At 42.3% G+C, this 20,757-nt stretch overlaps 1 protein-coding gene across 1 annotated transcript in view; it reads left to right on the forward strand.

The window, feature by feature from the left end:
* Positions 1-11,740, forward strand: part of ppp2r5a (protein phosphatase 2, regulatory subunit B', alpha isoform) — a 76,538-nt gene extending 64,798 nt beyond the window's left edge. Inside the window, exons 5-13 of the mRNA XM_029631010.2 lie at positions 4,917-5,047; positions 5,775-5,834; positions 7,480-7,588; positions 8,302-8,355; positions 8,668-8,718; positions 8,868-8,987; positions 9,330-9,457; positions 9,862-9,963; positions 10,269-11,740. Coding sequence (XP_029486870.1) covers positions 4,917-5,047; positions 5,775-5,834; positions 7,480-7,588; positions 8,302-8,355; positions 8,668-8,718; positions 8,868-8,987; positions 9,330-9,457; positions 9,862-9,963; positions 10,269-10,521 — 1,008 coding nt within the window. The 3' untranslated portion in view covers positions 10,522-11,740. The remainder of the gene's footprint in view (positions 1-4,916; positions 5,048-5,774; positions 5,835-7,479; positions 7,589-8,301; positions 8,356-8,667; positions 8,719-8,867; positions 8,988-9,329; positions 9,458-9,861; positions 9,964-10,268) is intronic.
* The last annotated feature ends 9,017 nt before the right edge of the window (positions 11,741-20,757 follow it).

Raw genomic sequence — 20,757 nt, forward strand, 5'->3', positions numbered from 1 at the left:
TTGTGTTTGGAGGACAAAGAATGCTGAGTTGCATCCAAAGAACACCATACCTACTGTGAAGCATGGGGGTGGAAACATCATGCTTTGGGGCTGTTTTTCTGCAAAGGGACCAGGATGACCGATCCGTGTAAAGGAAATAATGAATGGGGCCATGTATCGTGATATTTTGAGTGAAAACCTCCTTCCATCAGCAAGGGCATTGAAGATTAAACGTGGCTGGGTCTTTCAGCATGACAATGATCCCAAACACACCGCCCGGGCAACGAAGGAGTGGCTTCATAAGAAACATTTCAAGGTCCTGGAGTGGCCTAGCCAGTCTCCAGATCTCAACCCCATAGAAAATCTTTGGAGGGAGTTGAAAGTCTGTGTTGCCCAGCAACAGCCCCAAAACATCACTGCTCTAGAGGAGATCTGCATGGAGGAATGGGCCAAAATACCAGCAACAGTGTGTGAAAACCTTGTCAAACGTTTTCTGTAAGTCTTCACCTCTCTCATTGCCAACAAAGGGTATATAACAAAGTATTGAGAAACTTTTGTTATTGACCTAATACTTATTTTCCACCATAATTTGATAATGAAATGAATAAATTCATTAAATCCTACAATGTGATTTTCTGGATTTATTTTTCTCATTTTGTCTGTCATAGTTGAAGTGTACCTATGATGAAAATTACAGGCCTCATCTTTTTAAGTGGGAGAACTTGCACAATTAGTGGCTGACTAAATACTTTTTTGCCCCACTGTATATGTCAATTATGTGACGATCCGACCGCATTCTGTCCCCTATCAACAATTATTTATTTTGTAATATTTGTAAAACTTTTGGCGCCATAGAGAATTACATAAGAAAGTAATCAAGACGACTAGCTTAAGCTTCCGCCATGTATATCTCACTAGGTCAGGGTATTTAAGCCTCCATATATCCACTAATTCCAATATATCCATGACATTCATGATTTCCTTAAGTACCTGAGGGTGATAGTGTGATGTCCTTTATGGGTCCATAGAGGTATTTAAAACCATATTATATTCTCCCACCATAATAATAGACTTGTGTTGCTTGTAGGGTTGATAAATTGTTATATATATTTTCAAAGAAGCGTGGATCATCATTATTTGGACCGTATAGGTTAAGAAGCCATGGTCCAATAACATTTAAAATCATCTACCTTGAGGATCTGTTTGGAAAATTTGCACAATTTAATTAATATTACTGTTAATTAATATTGTCACCCCTTTTGAGTTTCTTTGCCCATGGGAGAAATATATTTCGCCCCCTGTCCTTTTTCCACAAAACTTAATCTAAAATTGTTGAATGAGTTTCCTGTAAACCAATAGATTATATATTCCTTCTCTTTTTGCCAGGTAAATACTGATAGTATTTTCTTATTATCTGCTAAGACATTACAATTATAACTGGCTATACTTATTTCACTAATTACCATAATGAGACAAGTTTCAATTCCATTTATCATAATATATGTTTGTAAACGTACCATGATGATTGTCTATATAGCTGTACCATGATAATTGCATTGCTACTATGTAAACCTCCAATTGGTCCCAACTATTCCACCTACTAAAACCCCTCCTCATTCCGAGTTGGGTTGTCATCCCAGTGACCGGTAGACCACCCATGATCCCATGGTCCCCGAGAGACCAGGACCCCTCCTTCGAAAAGAGCACAGTGCCACCCACAAAGCATAAGCAGATCAACCGATAAAACTCGCGGGCCATGGCAGAACACTGACATTCCTGTCTTGCAGGAAATCACGCACAGAACGAGCAGTATGGCTGGTGGCATTGTCATGCTGGAGGGTCATGTCAGGATGAACCTGCAGGAAGGGTACCGCATGAGGGAGGAGGATGTCTTCCCTGTAACGCACAGTGTTGAGATTTCTTGCATTGACAACGAGCTCAGTCTGATGATGCTGTGACACATTGCCCCAGACCATGACAGACCCTCCACCTCCAAATCGATCCCGCTCCAGAGTACAGGCCTCGATGTAATGCTCATTCCTTCGATGATAAACGCGAATCAGACCATCACCCCTGGTGAGACAAAACCACGACTCGTCAGTGAAGAGCACTGTCTGATCCAGCGACGGTGGGTTTGTCCCCATCCAGCGACGGTGGGTTTGTCCCCATAGGCGACGTTGTTGCAGGTGATGTCTGGTGAGGACCTGCCTTACAACAGGCCTACAAGCCCTCAGCCTCAACTCAGCCTAATGCGGACAGTCTGATCACTGATGGAGGGAATGTGCATTCCTGGTGTAACTCGGGCAGTTGTTGCAATCCTGTACCAGTCCCGCAGGTGGGGTGTTGGGATGTCCGTATCCTGTGCAGGTGTTGTTACACGTGGTCTGCCACTGCAAGGACGATCACCTGTCCGCCCTGTCTCTCTCTCTCGGTCTTAGGCGTCTCACAGTACCAACATTGCAATTTATTGCTCTGGCCACATCTGCAGTCCTCATGCCTCCTTGCAGGCTGACTACACTGCTCACATCGCGTGCATTTAGAAATCTATGTTATTCAATTATTGCACCCACACTGCTCGCGTGCACCAATGAGCGTCTGCGATGCCAAGGGCTATCCCATCTCCTCATTGGTTAGAAGCAGGTACCCACGTGCCATCACCTCATTGGTTATACCCACGTGTGTGACTGAAAGACGAATGAGGTCAGTGGCGGTAAGCACCTAATTTATGAAAGTTGCCAATTGCAATATAAAGTCAAGAGAAGAGAAGGAGGAGAGATGACTAGGAACGATTTGGTTGACCGTTTTATGTGTGGATTAATTGTCGGAGTAGAGGACCTTGTGCATTTCAGGTAAAATAACAACTCAATGTTTATATCACAGGACAAATTAGCTAGTAACAGCAAGCTAGCTAAATGGGACAAATTAGCTAGCAATTGCAAGTTGGTTTGTTTTTATGTTTTAACCTGCGTGTCGTGATCGCGTTTGGTATGGGGGGGACAAAATACCTTTATGCACTATGGCGCATGCGCGCAGACTGTTTGGGTTCTGTGTTAGGCACGTTCACGCAGATGAGCAGGGAACCTGGACATCTTTTGGTGTTTTTCAGAGAGTAGAAAGGTCTCTCTGGTGTCCTAAATTTTGTGACCTTAATTGCCTACCGTCTGCTGTTAGTGTCTTAACAACCGTTCCACGGGTGCATATTCATGGGAAACAGTGTTTTAAACCATTTACTATGAATATCTGTGAAGATAATTCGTAAAAATCCCAATATCTTTGAAAGACAGGGTCCTGAAAAAGGGACATTCTTTTTCTGCAGAGTTTATTTGTAATAATGTAGGTAGTTTATGCAAAGGATTGTTACCTCTTACCAGTATTGTCATTACAAAAGTTACATTTTGGCAAGCAATTATTATTTTAGCCAACAATTATTGTGATTCATCCTATATTGTCCCTCACATCTTTACAACAGTTGTGGGATACACACACACACACACACTCAACCTCTTTCTCCCACAAACAACCATATGCTCAACAGTTGCACCATCCCAGAGCCCAACTCGAGAAAGGTCTTGATTTACGAACGCATATACAGTTGCAGCTGAATGAGAAGGCCTGCAAAATTGATAAAAAACGTCCAGAAATGGGGAGATTTGGTTAACCATTGTCACATCCTAGGTGATGGAGGTCAGATATACCCCTTTCCCCTGAAACACCCACACATGTTCCCCCGTAGTGACCATATTCACAAGCATCTCTGTGCAGTCAGACCTTTGATTTTGTGCCACCACATGGCCACAATAATATGCCCCCTCTCTGAATGTTCGAGTGTGACCCCCTCCCCATGGGTTACTGCAGCTAGTGTTGCCAGCACTGCCACTGCCTGGGTGGGGGCACCCCACCGGAATCCCCACCGGCTAGGTACAAGGTTCTCATTAGCAGCTTTTGAGAATTTCCTTGTATATTATGCTCTCCCATCAAGGGGCTTTTTTGCTATCTATTTGTACTGTTCGTTTCTCTAGTTCATTTTTTAAGATGAACTCTTTTGACATAAATAGTTTTTGTTTTCAAGATTAGTATTGAATTGCATGGCCTCTAAAGGCACATGTGACATACAATATGGAAATAATCTGTTGTACCTATGTAGGAAAACATTAGTTGTAAATTATTTTGTCTTGGTTAAAACAATTTGTCATCCGGTAGACTAATTAAATTTCCAATATTCTCGCCCTATAAGAGTAATGTGTTTACCAATTATTTAATGGTCCGACCATTCTGTCCTCTATCAGCACTATTTAAACGTTTGTTGCCAGCGAAAATGACAAGGCAATCAAGACGACTAGCTTGATTGAACCTGCTCCATGTAGATCTCACTAGGTCAGGGTATTTAAGCCTCCATATGTCATGTCCACTAGTTCCAATATATCCATAATATTTGTAATTTCCTTAAGCGCGTGAGGGTGATAGTTTGTAGTGTGATTTACTTTACGGTCCATTGAGGTACTTGAAACCATATTATAATCTCCCACTATAATAATTGTATTGCCTGTAAGCTCGATAAATTATTATATGTATTTCTAAAGAAGTGTGGATCATCATTATTTGGAACATGTAGATAAATTAGCAAAATCTCTTTATAGTCCAATAGCATATGTAAAAGGATCTGCCTTCCTTTCGTAACGTTGTCAGGTAACTCATCTATTGACAATTTTGGTAAGAGGGCCTGGGTATGGCTTTGCTTTAGGTGCCTTTGCACCGCGCCTGTAAAATAGAATTGAGTTGAAACACCACTGTTACCATAGAGACACAGCCCAGTCAGAAACAAAACTTTCGATTCTAGGTTTGAAATGCTTTGAAATGACACTGGGAAGCAAGGAAATGACTTTTTGCTCTCTCTCCTCGCTCTCTCTCTCTCCCCCCCTCTTCTTTGACCTTGGCAGCTCCTGGAACTGTTTGACAGCGAGGACCCCCGGGAGAGGGACTTCCTGAAGACGGTCCTGCATCGGATCTACGGGAAGTTCCTGGGGTTGCGGGCTTTCATCAGGAAGCAGATCAACAACATCTTCTTGCGGTGAGTGAATAGTGAAGTGCCCCTCTCTTGTTCACAGGAGCAAACAGCGGGGCTTCCTTCGAAGACACACAGAACCACACAGGTATCCGTCAAACTGAGTTCAACCCCCCCTCCCACCGCAGCTCGGCACCTAAAAAGTCCATGGTCGTATTCATTAGGGCTTATCGTAGCAAAACGTTTTCGACTGGAATAGAAAAGTAGCGTTCCTCGTTGGACAAGATCATGATTAACCGCAACCTTCCCTGTGTTCCTGGGAGCCCACTCCTGTCAGTTGACTTCCCCTCTTCTTTGTCTATGCCCTGGCTGAGAAGGGAACTGTCCAGCTTTCTGTCTATTCCCTGGCTGAGAAGGGGAACTGTCCAGCTTTCTGTCAATGCCCTGGTTGAGAAGGGAAACTGTCCTGCTGTGATCGTTTCCCTGGCAGGCTTTCCTAACCAGGTTCTTTCAGGCAGCAGCAGCTTGGAGACAACTGCTAGATAGATGGGACATGATCAAGCCTACGTCAGAGCCACAGTACAACTGGTGTCAGTGGCTGAACACATTTCACAGGTTTTATACATGCTATGATTCGACTCTGAACATCGATGTTAGCAGAGGGGGCCATCCTCATGCACTGTCTCTATCCCTCTCTCTCTGCTCCGTTGTGTCCTATCAGAGCCAAATGCTCCACTACTCAGTGTGTAGTCATTTGTAGTTTGATTGTGATGGTGTGTTTGTGTTCTGGTAGGTTCATCTACGAGACTGATCACTTCAACGGAGTGGCCGAACTCCTGGAGATACTGGGGAGGTGAGTCCAGAGGTGGTGTGGTGGGACGCTGGGGAGGTGGTGGGACGCTGGGGAGGTGAGGAGGGTGGGGGACGCTGGGGAGGTGGTGGGACGCTGGGGAGGTGAGTCCAGAGGTGGTGTGGTGGGACGCTGGGGAGGTGGTGGGGACGCTGGGGGAGGTGAGTCCAGAGGTGGTGGTGGTGGGACGCTGGGAGGTGGTGGGACGCTGGGGAGGTGAGTCCAGAGGTGGTGTGGTGGGACGCTGGGGAGGTGGTGGGACGCTGGGGAGGTGAGTCCAGAGGTGGGGTGGGGAGGTGGTGGGACGCTGGGGAGGTGAGTCCAGAGGTGGTGTGGTGGGACGCTGGGGAGGTGGTGGGACGCTGGGGAGGTGGTGGGACGCTGGGGAGGTGAGTCCAGAGGTGGTGTGGTGGAACGCTGGGGAGGTGGTGGGACGCTGGGGAGGTGAGTCCAGAGGTGGTGTGGTGGGACGCTGGGGAGGTGGTGGGACGCTGGGGAGGTGAGTCCAGAGGTGGTGTGGTGGGACGCTGGGGAGGTGGTGGGACGCTGGGGAGGTGAGTCCAGAGGTGGTGTGGTGGGACGCTGGGGAGGTGGTGGGGACGCTGGGGAGGTGGTGGGACGCTGGGGAGGTGGTGGGACGCTGGGGAGGGTGGTGGGACGCTGGGGAGGTGGTGGGACGCTGGGGGGGAGGGTGGTGGGACGCTGGGAGGTGGTCCAGAGGTGAGTCCAGAGGTGGTGTGGTGGGGACGCTGGGGACGCTGGGGAGGTGAGTCCAGAGGTGGTGTGGGGGACGCTGGGAGGTGGTGGGACGCTGGGGAGGTGGTGCTGGGGAGGTGGTGGGACGCTGGGGAGGTGGTGGGGTGGGGCTGGGGGACGCTGGGGGAGGTGGTGTGGTGGGGCTGGGGAGGTGAGTCCAGAGGTGGTGTGGTGGGACGCTGGGGAGGTGAGTCCAGAGGTGGTGTGGTGGGACGCTGGGGAGGTGAGGTGGTGGGACGCTGGGGAGGTGGTGTGGTGGGACGCTGGGGAGGTGGTGTGGGACGCTGGGGAGGTGGTGGGACGCTGGGGGGAGGTGGTGTGGTGGGAGTTCAAGCATGCATCAACTGCATCAACATATATTGTTATCAAGCACCTTTGACTCTAGCAGCATTGCACAGCGAGCTCAAGGAACTAGGACATGCAACCATTTACACTCGTATGCCAGAATATCTCCATTTGAGCTAATATACTCACCACTACATCAGTAGGTCCCTTTAGTGTTGTTACAGGCTTTTCTGCTGTTAGCTCCCCATCCCCACAGAATTCTGGGAAACCCAGTCACACTGCTGACCTCTGCCTTTTCCACTTTTTGAGCTAAAGGACGCAAGTGGCTCTTCCTGTTTAGTTTTATTTGTAGAAAGTGTTCTTTTGTTCCAGCAGTGAAATGTCTCTCTGGCTCTAGTTATGAATAGTCATCTCTGCTTCTCAGACCGCCTACCCTGCTCTCTGTGTCCTCAGCTATTCTGGATATGGGGGGGGTTCTGTTGGCTGCATCATCCATACTCTGTGTGTGTGTATGTGTGTGTCTCTCATGCATGTGTGTTTGCTAATGCTTGCTTCTCAAGGCAATGATTGATTGAAGTGTTGAAGTGTTGTTTTTGTCTATCTGCAGCATCATCAATGGCTTTGCACTGCCATTGAAGGCGGAACACAAGCAGTTCCTGATGAAGGTGCTCATCCCCATGCATACTGCCAAAGGACTGGCCCTGTTCCATGCACAGGTAACCAAATGTGTAACTGATGCTCAATTAAGTTATGAATCCATACGTGTTAAGAGAAGAGGTAGAACTAGGATTGGAACTGGAATGAGCATCTCCACCCTCTCTTTGAAAACTACGTGCCGAATGTCCCCTCCACTTCCAAAATTCAAAATATGCTAAATCATGATTTGTCCAGAGCACCGGAACTAATGCTGTTGGTTATCTCACGCGGTCCGTCATATCACGACAGATCTATGGTACCATTTATGTTTACGTGGTCTGTCTACGAGAGATTACCAAATTCGTAATACCAGATTAATAAATATCCCATTTGAAAGGGGTTGATTTGAAATACTCACTCTCACTAGACAACAACTCTTCTCTTTTTAGCAGCTATCTAAATCTGAGAAATGTACCTGGCATAATGTAGGTTTTAAAAGGAATTCTAGGTATAAGTTCATACAATATTATGATATGGTAATTAGCCTAGCTATCCATTTTGTTCTCAGGTCAGGCTTTGTGAACAGTAGATGACCTAGATGCCTTGTTAAGCAGAACTCTCATGAGCTGAAGTGAACTGCGCTCTGAAAAAAAGCCTTGGATAACAGTGCCATCTAGTGGCCGTATAATGAACTTGAAAGCTCTAATAGTATTGTGTACAGGACATACCACATTGGGAACGTTTCTGTTAACAGTAAGTAAATAATATCACTACCTGTTCTGTTTCCTTTTAGCTGGCCTACTGTGTCGTCCAGTTCCTGGAGAAGGACCCCACCCTCACAGAGCCGGTACTCTAACCAACTAACATTCGTCACGTTGTTCTACCCTCGGGACACTAGGTTCTGCTCTCCCTTGGAGCTGTAGAAATGTTGTTGTGTGCTAGGAATCTGTGCACCTTTCATGTAGGGGACAAACAATGTTAGCTTTCTCTAACAAGTTTGAGTCCAAAATCATGAATAGTTCATATGGTACCTAGCTAAATGGCATGTAAAATGCTGCAGCACTATCGACCTATGTACAGTACTGTAGGTTTGTTGACTAAAGACAAAAACAACTATAGGTATTTCCTTGGAACTTAGTGTCATCTGTTCAATCCTCAGGTGATTCGGGGGCTGTTGAAGTTTTGGCCCAAAACCTGTAGCCAGAAGGAGGTATGTCTGTCTGTCATGACTGGTAGATGACACCCAACACGCTAACAGATGCTGTACCTTGTATACCATAAGTGTGGTTCTGAACAGTTTACCTGGTTCTCTTGAACATATGACTTCCTCATGTGTCTGTTGTTTCCCACCTGTCCTAGGTGATGTACCTGGGGGAAATGGAGGAAATCCTGGATGTCATTGAGCCCACCCAGTTCAAGAAGATCCAAGAGCCCCTGTTCAAGCAGATCTCCAGATGTGTGGCCAACCCCCACTTCCAGGTACAGTCTTGACTTCCTTGACCTTCAACTTACTTTTAGCTCCTAGTGGAGCAAATGGCATCAATAAAAGTGCGTCTCCAGCTAACCCTGATCTGGGACGTCTTCTTGAGTTTGTTTCAGGTGGTTCCTCATACAGTACATTAAGGCTATTTCTGCTCCTCCATTTACTGCTACATGTACTTTTTTCCCTTTCGTTTTTCATAATGACCTCCAAGGAGCTTTCCTGCACTTCTCTAAATGGGTTTTCAATCTGATAGTGGAGCTGTGAAAATGACTGCCCTATACGTAACATGTTCCTGTCATTTACTGCCAGCCTGGCTCATTTCTTGTTGATCCCAACAGGTAGCGGAGAGAGCCCTCTACTTCTGGAACAACGAGTACATCCTGAGCCTGATTGAGGAGAACATCGACAAGATTCTGCCTATCATGTTTGGTAGCCTGTACAGAATCTCCAAAGAACACTGGAACCCGTACGTATGCCAGTCTCCGGTTCTCAACTCATTTTTTATTTTTTATTTGAATTTTTTTATTTTACCTTTTATTTAACTTGGCAAGTCAGTTAAGAACAAATTCTTTGCCCCTCAGGGTAAAGCATTAACAAGCCATGCTTAATACTGAACTCTCTTTCCTATATTTGGCATAGAGGTTGGGGTCTTATGTTATCCCTCTCTAACTAACTATGTACGTATGACAAAATGGTCATGTCTCCAGATATCAATGTCATGTTTCCTCCAACATCATGTCACTGAAATACCAAAGGAATGTTTTTCCAGTTATTTAATCTCAACATTGCTACTGTAGGATTGACTGAGAGCCGGTAAATATCCTCTGGATGTATTTAAGTCAGATGCCATTGTCCCCTGTGTGTTTCCAGGACGATTGTAGCTCTGGTCTACAACGTGCTGAAGACCCTGATGGAGATGAACAGCACATTATTTGACGAGCTGACAGCCTCTTACAAATCAGACAGACAGCGGTGAGTGAGCTCCAGCTCTTATATTCATTCTTGTTCTGCCGCCCGAACAGTTATAGTTCACAAACTATTACAATAACTAGTATAATTTATGAATCGTGGAAACAAAGCTGCATGGTACAACACACTGGATTACATAAGTTCTGTTAGCTAGCGTTTTTCAAGGACAGTCGGGTCTGACAGCGTCTTGTGTGTGTCCGTGTGTCCGTGCGTGACGTGTGTCCGTGCGTGACGTGTGTCCGTGCGTGACGTTGCATCCGTATGTGATGTGTGTGACGTGCGCCCGTAACGTGCTTGTGTCTCTCCAGGGAGAAGAAGAAGGAGCAGGAGAGGGAGGAGCTGTGGAAGAAACTGGATGAGCTGAAGCTGAGTGAAGCAGCGTCTCTGGTGCAGAACAACAGCCACGGGCTCCAGAACGCTGCCCAGAACAACAACAGCAACAACAACAATCACCAAGAAAACCAGGAGAAGGGCACCGCTGTCATTGCAACAGACCATGAAGACCCTGTCGTCGCCATGGATACCGCAGAGAATGTCAAGGGTGTCAAGACTGCCAAATGACACAGGACTCCATTTTGTACTCTGTAACGGTTTCTAGGCCGTCTGAGAACTGTCAGGGAGGGGCTTGGGGGTGACGCGGAGGAGGGGCATGGGGGTGACGCGGAGGATGGGCTTGGGGGTGACAGGGAGGAGGGGCTTGAGAAACTAGCCACACAAAAAAAAAAAAAAGAGATAAACCTCATCAGTATGTTAAATCTATATACAGTAAAACTACTTCAAATGCCAGAAATTCTCCTTTGGCAGAAAACGTATATTTCAACTTAAGACTATTTTGGGATGTTAAAGTGTGACCACAGTATATTGGTAAACTTTTTTTGTCTGATCAAAGAATTTATCCTTTCATATTTAGTTTCTTAACTGAGAAAAGTTTTTTTTGGGGGGGGGGTGATATTCAATGTATGAAAATATAGGAGGGGGAGAAAATGACTTGAAAATAACCTTTCTGATTGTGCTGCACTTCGAGAAGCTAAATGGCTATTTTAAGATGTCTATTTTGTATGTGCTTTCATCACTGCTGCCAACATAGGGGTGCAAACTGTAAGGAAGAGGGGTTCGGGGGTGAGCTTTGGAGGGTGGGTGGGTGGGGGGCTATGAAGAGAGGACTGTGTTAATAGTCTCTACATAGGAGACCTGAGTGAATGTCACTATCATGAGGTCTTGTGTTTTCGGGTGTTTGGTATATGTATCTGAATACATGAAGCTTAATGTTATAGCCGTTATTATAGCACATTCAAGAACTGCAGCCATACAACCTATTTACAGTAAGTATTTGAAATGAGTTTAGTTTAGAGAAACGAACGATGAAACGGGCACAGATTTAAGTAAGTATAACATATTTTTCCAGTCTGAATAGAGAATTGATTAATAGATAATGCAGATGTAGAAAAAGGTAATGAAATGAGCCATATATTTTTTTCCAGAGTATTGTTAAAGGCAGAGATGTGGATTTTTGAAGCCAGATGGTGGCAGATTGCCGATAGTCTGGTTTCTGCAGATTTAAACGTGGCTGGATGAAGTGTGTGCGTATGTGGGTCAGGGGTGTTTGCTTTAACGTGTCTGTTCTCTATTGTAGGTCCAGTCTTTTCTGATGCCTTTTCTGTCAGAGTGTACCATTCCAATCTCTGTGACATGCAACTGTGTGGGGAACCTGTTTTGTAATAACTGACCTTATCTAGGTTTTAAATAAAAATAAAGTCTACCATATGTTTGTACTCTAAAACCACAGGACTATGGCTCTTTCTTTCGTATTGAGTAGCAGCGACACGTTGTCACCAGATTGCGCCAGAATTTAATATTAATCTTCTGTGGGAATTGTAGTACGCTTATTTGAAAACCTATCTATCAAAAGTTAAATATAGGCCTTTATTCTATCAGATCAAGCATTGACCCTCATTGGCAGACATCCACATAGCAGATGTTTTGGAGGTGTAACCGGTATGAACTGACCAATAGGTGAGTGGCTGCCCGTCCTTATTGGTCCGTGCTATCCGGACCGGGATCCTTGGGACATAACCCTAACCATTGTACATTTCAACTTCAATGCGGTAGGGACGTCCCAAGGATTCCAGATAGCATTTCCATATTATCCCTACAGCGTTAAAGATCAAAGCGGCGATCGAAAGTGTAGGCTAATGCATGTTTTCATGTTAATTTGGATGGGGGATTTATTGCTTCATTATAATTGATGCGTAGACAATAGACAAGTATACATTCAAGTGATTGAACTTGTAACACGGCTGAACGGGATTTGTCAGATTATAAAGTCGGGTGGTTTCGTTGCATCCAATGGCAGTGCATAGAGCTAGATAGAGGAATTGTCTTTGTATCTGTTTCATTACTGCAGTGGTTCACAACTCCGGGCCTCAAGTATCCCCAACGATACACATTTTTATTGTTTATTTATTTTTTATTTTTTTATTTCACCTTTATTTAACCAGGTAGGCTAGTTGAGAACAAGTTCTCATTTGCAACTGCGACCTGGCCAAGATAAAGCATAGCAGTGTGAACAGACAACACAGAGTTACACATGGAGTAAACAATAAACAAGTCAATAACACAGTAGGAAAAAAAGTCTATATACATTGTGTGCAAAAGGCATGAGGAGGTAGGCGAATAATTACAATTTTGCAGATTAACACTGGAGTGATAAATGATCAGATGGTCATGTACAGGTAGAGATAGTGGTGTGCAAAAGAGCAGAAAAGTAAATAAATAAAAACAGTATGGGGATGAGGTAGGTAAAATTGGGTGGGCTATTTACCGATAGACTATGTACAGCTGCAGCGATCGGTTAGCTGCTCAGATAGCAGATGTTTGAAGTTGGTGAGGGAGGGAGATTGTAGTTCTGGAACAGCACACCTGATTAAACTTGTCAACTAATCATCAGGCCCTCAATGAGTTAAATCAGGCACTTTTGTCTGGGGCTACAACAAAAATGTGTGCTGTTGGGGGTACTCGAGGACCGGAATTTGGAACCACTGCATTATAGCCTCTGTGACAGCATGGGCAGCACCATTTAGGCTATGCCATTTTGAAGTACTCAATTTTCTTGACTATTGGCTGATCCATCCTGATGACCCAGTTGGACATGACACCAAAAGGGTCACCAGGAGGGATCAGCCAATAAAGTTGGAAGTCTCACCCAGTTGACCACATTAAAATGGTGGAAGCCCTCAATGGCGCTGCCCATGCTAATATTGCCTTTTGTCCAATAGAGGCCTCTATCATTCTCTATGCGCGGATCTGATAGAATCTTGCCAAAGTATTCAAACCCAGCACAGGTTTAACATTTGATTGCCTTAAAGTTTCCTTAATCTATTAACTTTGGATTTTTCCCCTCTGATCTTCTACATAACCGCCACATTTAAAATGAAAATACTTTTTAAATGTATTGGGGCATTCAAGTTTTATTTAGAAAAAGTTGAGGCGAGCAAGCAAATATTTGTTTTTAAATGTAGTATACCCTCTTATTAAAATACTATAGCAACCTTAGTTCAACACCAATCAAGAGATGTTAGCCTCTTAGCCTAGGCATAATCTGTGAGGAAGTTGTATCTCTTTGCTGGAAGCTTGAGGGCATTATTTTTTGCTAAATTAGAAAAGTGTCGAGGGGCATTTCATTAAATGTATACTGTATGGCCTTACAAATTGAAATCTGGGATGTCTTGATGGCAACAGAATCCTCAGTGGTTGGGATGTAATCTATAACAATTCTTTCTTTTTTTTTAAAAAAAAAGTTTTTAGAGTGAAGATTTAAAAGGGGCAATCAAGAGTTGAAACAATAACAAAGCACTCTTCCCCCAACTTTTTTTTTGTAAAAAGCAGAGGGTTCAAATCAATATCAAATCGAATGTTATTAGTCACATGTGCCGAATACAGGTGTAGACCTTACAGGGAAATGCTTACTTACGAGCCCCTAGCCAACAATGCAGTTTTTTTTTAAATAATTCAAAAATATATATATAATAGAATAAGAAATAAAAGTAACAAGTAATTAAAGAGCAGGTTGCGGCTGGAGAAATGTAACTACTCTCAAATTCATAGACAGATCTATGGATGCAAGGACTGACCATCAACATTATAGTTTTATCCATGTTTTGAGGCTGTACTGTGTTTTATTAACAAACATTGGAGATGAATAAGCTTATATTTTGGGTTCTGATGGGAGACGACACTTGAACTAAGCTCATGAGGCAAAACCTCTTCAGGATTTAACACTTTTTTTTTCCATTTTCAGCTAAAGTGACACACCTAAATCTAACTGCCTGTAGCTCAGGACCTGAAGCAAGGATATGCATATTCTACCATCTTGTGCAAGCAAGGAGGCCTACCAACCATATTCTACCATTTGAAAGGAAACACTTTGAAGTTTGTGGAAATGTTGCTTTAATGTGGGAGAATATAACACATTAGATCTGGTAAAAAAATAATACAAGAAAAAACATGTGTTTTCTATGTATTTTTTTGTTCCATCTTTGAAATGCAGGAGAAAGGACATAATATGACTTAGGAGTCTTGGCGCAATTTAGATTTTGGCCACTACATGGCAGCAGTGTATGTGCAACATTTTAGACTGATCTAATAAACCATTGCATTACTGTTCAAAATGTGCTATCAAGTCTGCCGAAATGTGCCTAATTGGTTTATTGATACATTTTCAAGTACATAACTGCACTCTCCTCAAACAATAGCATGGTATTATTTCACTGTAATAGCTACTGTAAATTGGACAGTACAGTTAGATTAACAATAATTTAAGCTTTCTGCCCATATAAGATATGTCTGTGTCCTGGGAAATGTTCTTGTTACTTACAACGTCATGCTAATCACATTAGCGCACGTTAGCTCAATAACATACAGTGCCTTCAAAAAGTATTCACACCCCTTCATTTTGTCCATATTTTTTTGTTACAGCTTGAATTGAAATGGCCTACACATAATACCCCATAATGTCTAAGTGGAATTATGTTTTTCAAAATGAAATAAAAAATGAAAAGTTGAAATGTATTGAGTCATTTTAAAATATACAACTAAAATGTTTCCATTTGTGTTCCTTTCTTGTTTGAGTACACACAAACAATATACAATATAACAACAAAATCTTAGTCTTTACACTGAAATAGGTTCTGATAGTCGTGTTTTGAATATGTCATCAGTGTGATCTCGGTTCTCACTAAGTTCAATTAATTTGATGTGTGTGTCTGTCTCATTAGTATGCAGAGTTCTATTTTGAGCAGGGAGTACATGATTTGCATTGCTGTGTTTCATTTTGCAAGATGTCTGTGGGGTTTGGGGAAATTAGCTGTTTTGTGTTTAGATTTTTGAGTAGAAAAAAACTGTTATCACGTCAGACCAACAAATATTTGTAACATCTTCCACAAAAGAGTCACAGCAAAATATTTTGTATGATCTCTTATACACTATTTGGGGCCCATACACTATTAGTCCTCTCTTTCTCTTTCCTGGATATAGCCACTATATTGTGATCACTGCATTCAATGGGCGCAGATACAGCTTTAGAACAAAGTTCTACAGTATTAGTCAAAATGTGATCGATACATGTGGATGATCTTGTTCCTGTAGTGTTTGTAAACACCCTGGTATGTTGATGAATAACCTGAACCAGATTACAGGCACTGGTTACAGTAAGAAGCTTCCTCTTGAGCAGACAGCTTGATGAAAACCAGTCAATATTCAGGTCCCCAAGAAAGTAGACCTATCTGTTAGCATCACATACATTATCAAGCATTTGACTGTTCGCAGTTGGTGGCCTATAGCAACACCGCAAAAGTATTTCGATCTTGGGGTGACAGGTAGCCTTGTGGTTAGAGCGTTGGACTAGTAACCGAAAGGTTGCTTGATTGAATCCCCGAGCTGACAAGGTAAAAATATGTCGTTCTGCCCCTGAACAAGGCAGTTAACCCACTGTTCCTAGGCCGTCGTTGTAAATAAGAATTTGTTGTTAACTGACTTGCCTACTTAAATAAAGGTTAAATTAAAATAAAGATGTGCCAAGTGAACCTGCAACCACAACACTTCAATAACACTTGACATAAGATCTTCTCTAAGCATTACAGGGATATGGCATTTCTGTCTTTTCTATAGATGTTATATCCTTGTATTGCTACTGCTGTATCATCAAATTAATTATCTAAGTGAGTCTCATAATAGTTTTAACATGATTTTATAATGACTATCTCATTTTTGTAGCCCACACATACAATTATCTGTAAGGTCCCTCAGTCGATCAGTGAATTTTAAACACAGATTTAACCACAAAGACCAAGGAGGTTTTCCATTGGTAGGTGGGTTAAACAAAACAAAAAACCAGACATTGAATATCCCTTTGCGCATTGTAAAGTGCACAATTACACTCTGGATGATGTATCAATAAACCTAGTCACTACAAAGATACAAGCGTCCTTCCTAACTCAGTTGCCGGAGAGGAAGGAAACCGCTCAAGGATTTCACTGAGGGCAATGGCGACTTTTAAACACTTACAGAGTTTAATGGCTGTGATAGGAAAAAACTGAGGATGGATCAACAACATTGTAGTTACTCCACAATTCTAACCTTATTGATAGAGTGAAAAGAAGGAAGCCTGTACAGAATAAAATATTCCAAAACATGCATCCTGTTTTCAACAAGGCACTAAAGTAACACTGCCAAAAATGTGGTAAAGAAATTAACTTTTCGTCCTGAAAACAAAGCAAATGCAATACGACACATTACTGAGTACCACTCTCCATATTGTCAAGCATAGTGGTGGTTTCATCATGTTATGGGTATGCTTTTAATCATTAAGGACTTGAGGGTTTTTCAGGATAAAAAAAAACTAATGGAGCTACGCACATTCAGAATCCTAGAGGAAAACCTGGTTCTGCCTGCTATCCACCTGACACTGGGTGATAAATTCACCTTTCAGCAGGACAATACACTGGAGTTGCTTACCAAGAAGACAGTAAATGTTCCTACAGTAAGTGGCCAAGTTTCAGTTTTGACTTAAATCTGCTGAAAATCTATGGTAAAACCTGAAAAGGGTTTTCTAGCAATGATCAACAACCAATTTGACAGAGCTTGAAGAATTTTGAAAATAATAGTGGGCAAATGTTGCACAATCCAGGTGTGGAAAGCTCTTAGACTTTCCCAGAAATGGAGTGAATCCTTACCACTGCTACACCTGGCTATCAGCAGCACCTTGTCTGGCAGTGAAACAGTTCATTCAACCTCATTTACTGACTTTTAAAAAACATACAGTTGAAGTCGGAAGTTTACATACACTTAGGTCGTTTTCCAACCAAAACTTATAGTTTTGGCACGTCTGTTAGGACATCTACTTTGTGCATGACACAAGTCATTTTTCCAACATTTGTTTACAGACATATTATTTCACTTATAATTCACTGTATCACAATTCCAGTGGGTCAGAAGTTTACATACACTAAGTTGACTGTGCCTTTAAACAGCTTGGAAAATTCCAGAAAATGATTTCATGGCTTTAGAAGATTCTGATAGCCTGTGGATGTATTTCAAGGCCTACCTTCAAACGCAGTGCCTCTTTGCTTGACATCATGGAAAAATCTAAAGAAATCAGCCAAGACCTACACAAAAAAATTGCAGACCTCCACAAGTCTGGTTCATCCTTGGGAGCAATTTCCAAATGCCTGAAGGTACCGCGTTCATCTGTACAAACAACAGTACGCAAGTAAAACACCATAGGACCACACAGCCATCATACCGCTCAGGAAGGAGACGTGTTCTGTCTCCTAGAAATGAACCTACTTTGGTGCGAAAAGTGCAAATCAATCTCAGAACGACAGAAAAGGACCTTGTGAAGATGCTGGAGGAAACAGGTCACAAAAGTATCTATATCCACAGTAAAACGAGTCCTATATCGACATAACTTGAAAGGCCACTCAGCAAGGAAGAAGCCACTGTTCCAAAACCGCCATAAAACAGCCAGACTACGGTTTGCAACTGCACATGGGGACAAAGATCGTACTTTTTGGAGAAATGTCCTCTGGTCTGATGAAACTAAAATAGAACTGTTTGCCATAATGACCATTGTTATGTTTGAAGGAAAAAGGGGGAGGCTTGCAAGCCAAAGAACATCCTCCCAACCGTGAAGTACGGGGGTGGAAGCATCATGTTGTGAGGGTGCTGCACTTCACAAAATCAATGGCATCATGAGGGAGAAAAATGATGTGGATATATTGAAGCAACATCTCAAGACATCAGTCAGGAAGTTAAAGCTTGGTCTTCCAAATGGACAATGACCCCAAGCATACTTCCAAAATTGTGGAAAAATGGCTTAAGGACAACAAAGTCAAGGTATTGGAGTGGCCATCACAAGGCCCTGACCTCAATCCTATAGAAAATTTGTGGGCAGAACTGAAAAAATCTTGTGCAAGCAAGGAGGACTACCAACCAGACGCAGTTACACAAGCTCTGTCAGGAGGAATGGGCCAAAATTCACCCAATTTATTGTGGGAAGCTTGTGGAAGGCTACCCAAAACGTTTGACCCAAGTTAAACAATTTAAATGCAATGCTACCAAATACTAATTAAGTGTATGTACATTTTTGACCCACTGGGAATGTGATGAAAGAAATAAAAGCTGAAATAAATCATTCTCTGTCACGCCCTGACCTTAGTTATCTTTGTTTTCTTTATTATTTTGGTTAGGTCAGGGTGTGACACGGGTGGTTGGTTTTGTTTTTGTATTGTCTATGTGTAGTTGCATGTCAGCACTCGTGTTATAGCTTCACGTTAATTTTGTTATTTTGTTAGTTTGTTTAGTGTTCTTCGTTTAAATAAAGAAGAATGTATTCATATCACGCTGCGCCTTGGTCTCCTCGTTATGACGAACTTGACATTCTCTCTACTATTATTCTGACATTTCACATTCTTAAAATAAAGTGGTGATCATAACTGACCTAAAACAGGGAATTTTAACTAGGATTAAATGTCAGGAATTGGGAAAAACTGAGTTTAAATGTATTTGGCTAAGGTGTATGTAAACTTCCGACTTCAACTGTAGCTGATATGGCTGACTTGCTTAAACAAATATGTTTTCTACTGACAATTGAGATATACAAACTGTGGCATAAAGGGACGACAAGCGGATATGAGGCGATCCGTAATTTCAATTAAGACATTAATGAGCGAGCTAGGACGGACATAGTCAATATAACTATTTGTTCAGCACTTTTGAAATGTACAGCAACAGGATTCAGAACATGGGCCGTTCATACAGTATTCACCTTGCACACCAAGTCAGGACATATAAACAGACAATGAAATCTCTTTTATTTTTATTTTACAAATATTAGAATTTGTTTAGATCGTTGACAAAATATTACAATTAAATGTGTGAATACCTTCTGAAGGGGCTGTATTTCCAAAAATTGATGTCGCAACTCCAGATTGACCCTTTATTACACCCAAAAATGCTTATTATAAAGTGTAAAAGGGGTAAAGGAGCTCATTTATTGTGGTAGGATGTTTATCAATTACATTTCTTGCCAAAAAAGTGAAATAAAGTAGAGTCTGAATCTGAACATGATTGATAAGCACACAGCAATTATTTATATACACGGGAAAAGTTTTCAAGTCTTCATATCAAGATAATTGGATAAAGTGCATGCTGTGCACCTGAGTAATGGGTCTACCATTCCAGTGTTTAATTGCTATATTGTAATTACTTTGCCACCACTATTTATTGCCTATCTTACCTCATTTGCACACACTGTATATAGACATTTCTACTGTATTACTGACTGTATGTTTGTTTATTTCATGTGTAACTCTGTGTTGTTGTATGTGCCGAAATGCTTTGCTTTATCTTGGCCAGGTCGCAATGAGAACTTGTTCTCAACTAGCCTACCTGGTTAAATAAAGGTGAAATATTGTTTTTTATATATATATAAAAATAATGAGTCACACACCCAAAATAGTCTGTCTTTAGCTAGAAGGTACGGTGTATCTATAGCTGTATGATTCAACACAGAGAATAAAGGCACCGTATAGAGCAGTCCAAGGTATATGGTCAGTCTGCTGCAACCTGCAGAGCATTTTGTATTATTCTGTATGTAAATCCCACGACCTCCATTTAGTATGATATGTTACATGATATGTTACGTTTCGTATGATATGTATTAATTTGTAGATGTCCATCATCCATTCCGTATGATATGTTACGAATGACAATTTGTATGATATCTTGCAAAAGATATATGTAAGAATTCCAATTTGTTGTGGCTAACGTTAGCTAGGTGGCTAGCTGGTTACGGTTAGGGGAAGCTTTAGCTAAAAGGGTATAGGTTAGGGTAAGGGATAGCTAACATGCTAAGTAGTTACAAAGTAGCTAAAAGTAAGTGAAAAGTTGCTAATTAGCTAAAATGCTAAAGTTGTCACTGATGAGATTCAAACACGCAACCTTTCGTGTTGTACGCCCACCATCCACCCAGCCTTAAGTATATCACACTAATATGATGGTCCCGGTTTTACATTTACTATGAGACCAGGCTGCAACTCCACAGGCTTCAGAGAAAACATCTGTCTGAGTTTGACCAAATAATCCCGTCATTATTGGTCTCTTCAGAGATAGCGAATAGAAGAGAATACACATGATAACTGATTGCGCGAGTGTAGGACATTTCACTTTATGCTAAACACGAGATGACTGACACGAACATGTGATCCAATGCCACGAATATTTGCTTTTGCTGGCTTTTAA

This window comes from Oncorhynchus nerka, linkage group LG24, assembly GCF_034236695.1.
Source record: "Oncorhynchus nerka isolate Pitt River linkage group LG24, Oner_Uvic_2.0, whole genome shotgun sequence".
In the NCBI taxonomy this organism is placed as follows: Eukaryota; Metazoa; Chordata; class Actinopteri; order Salmoniformes; family Salmonidae; genus Oncorhynchus; species Oncorhynchus nerka.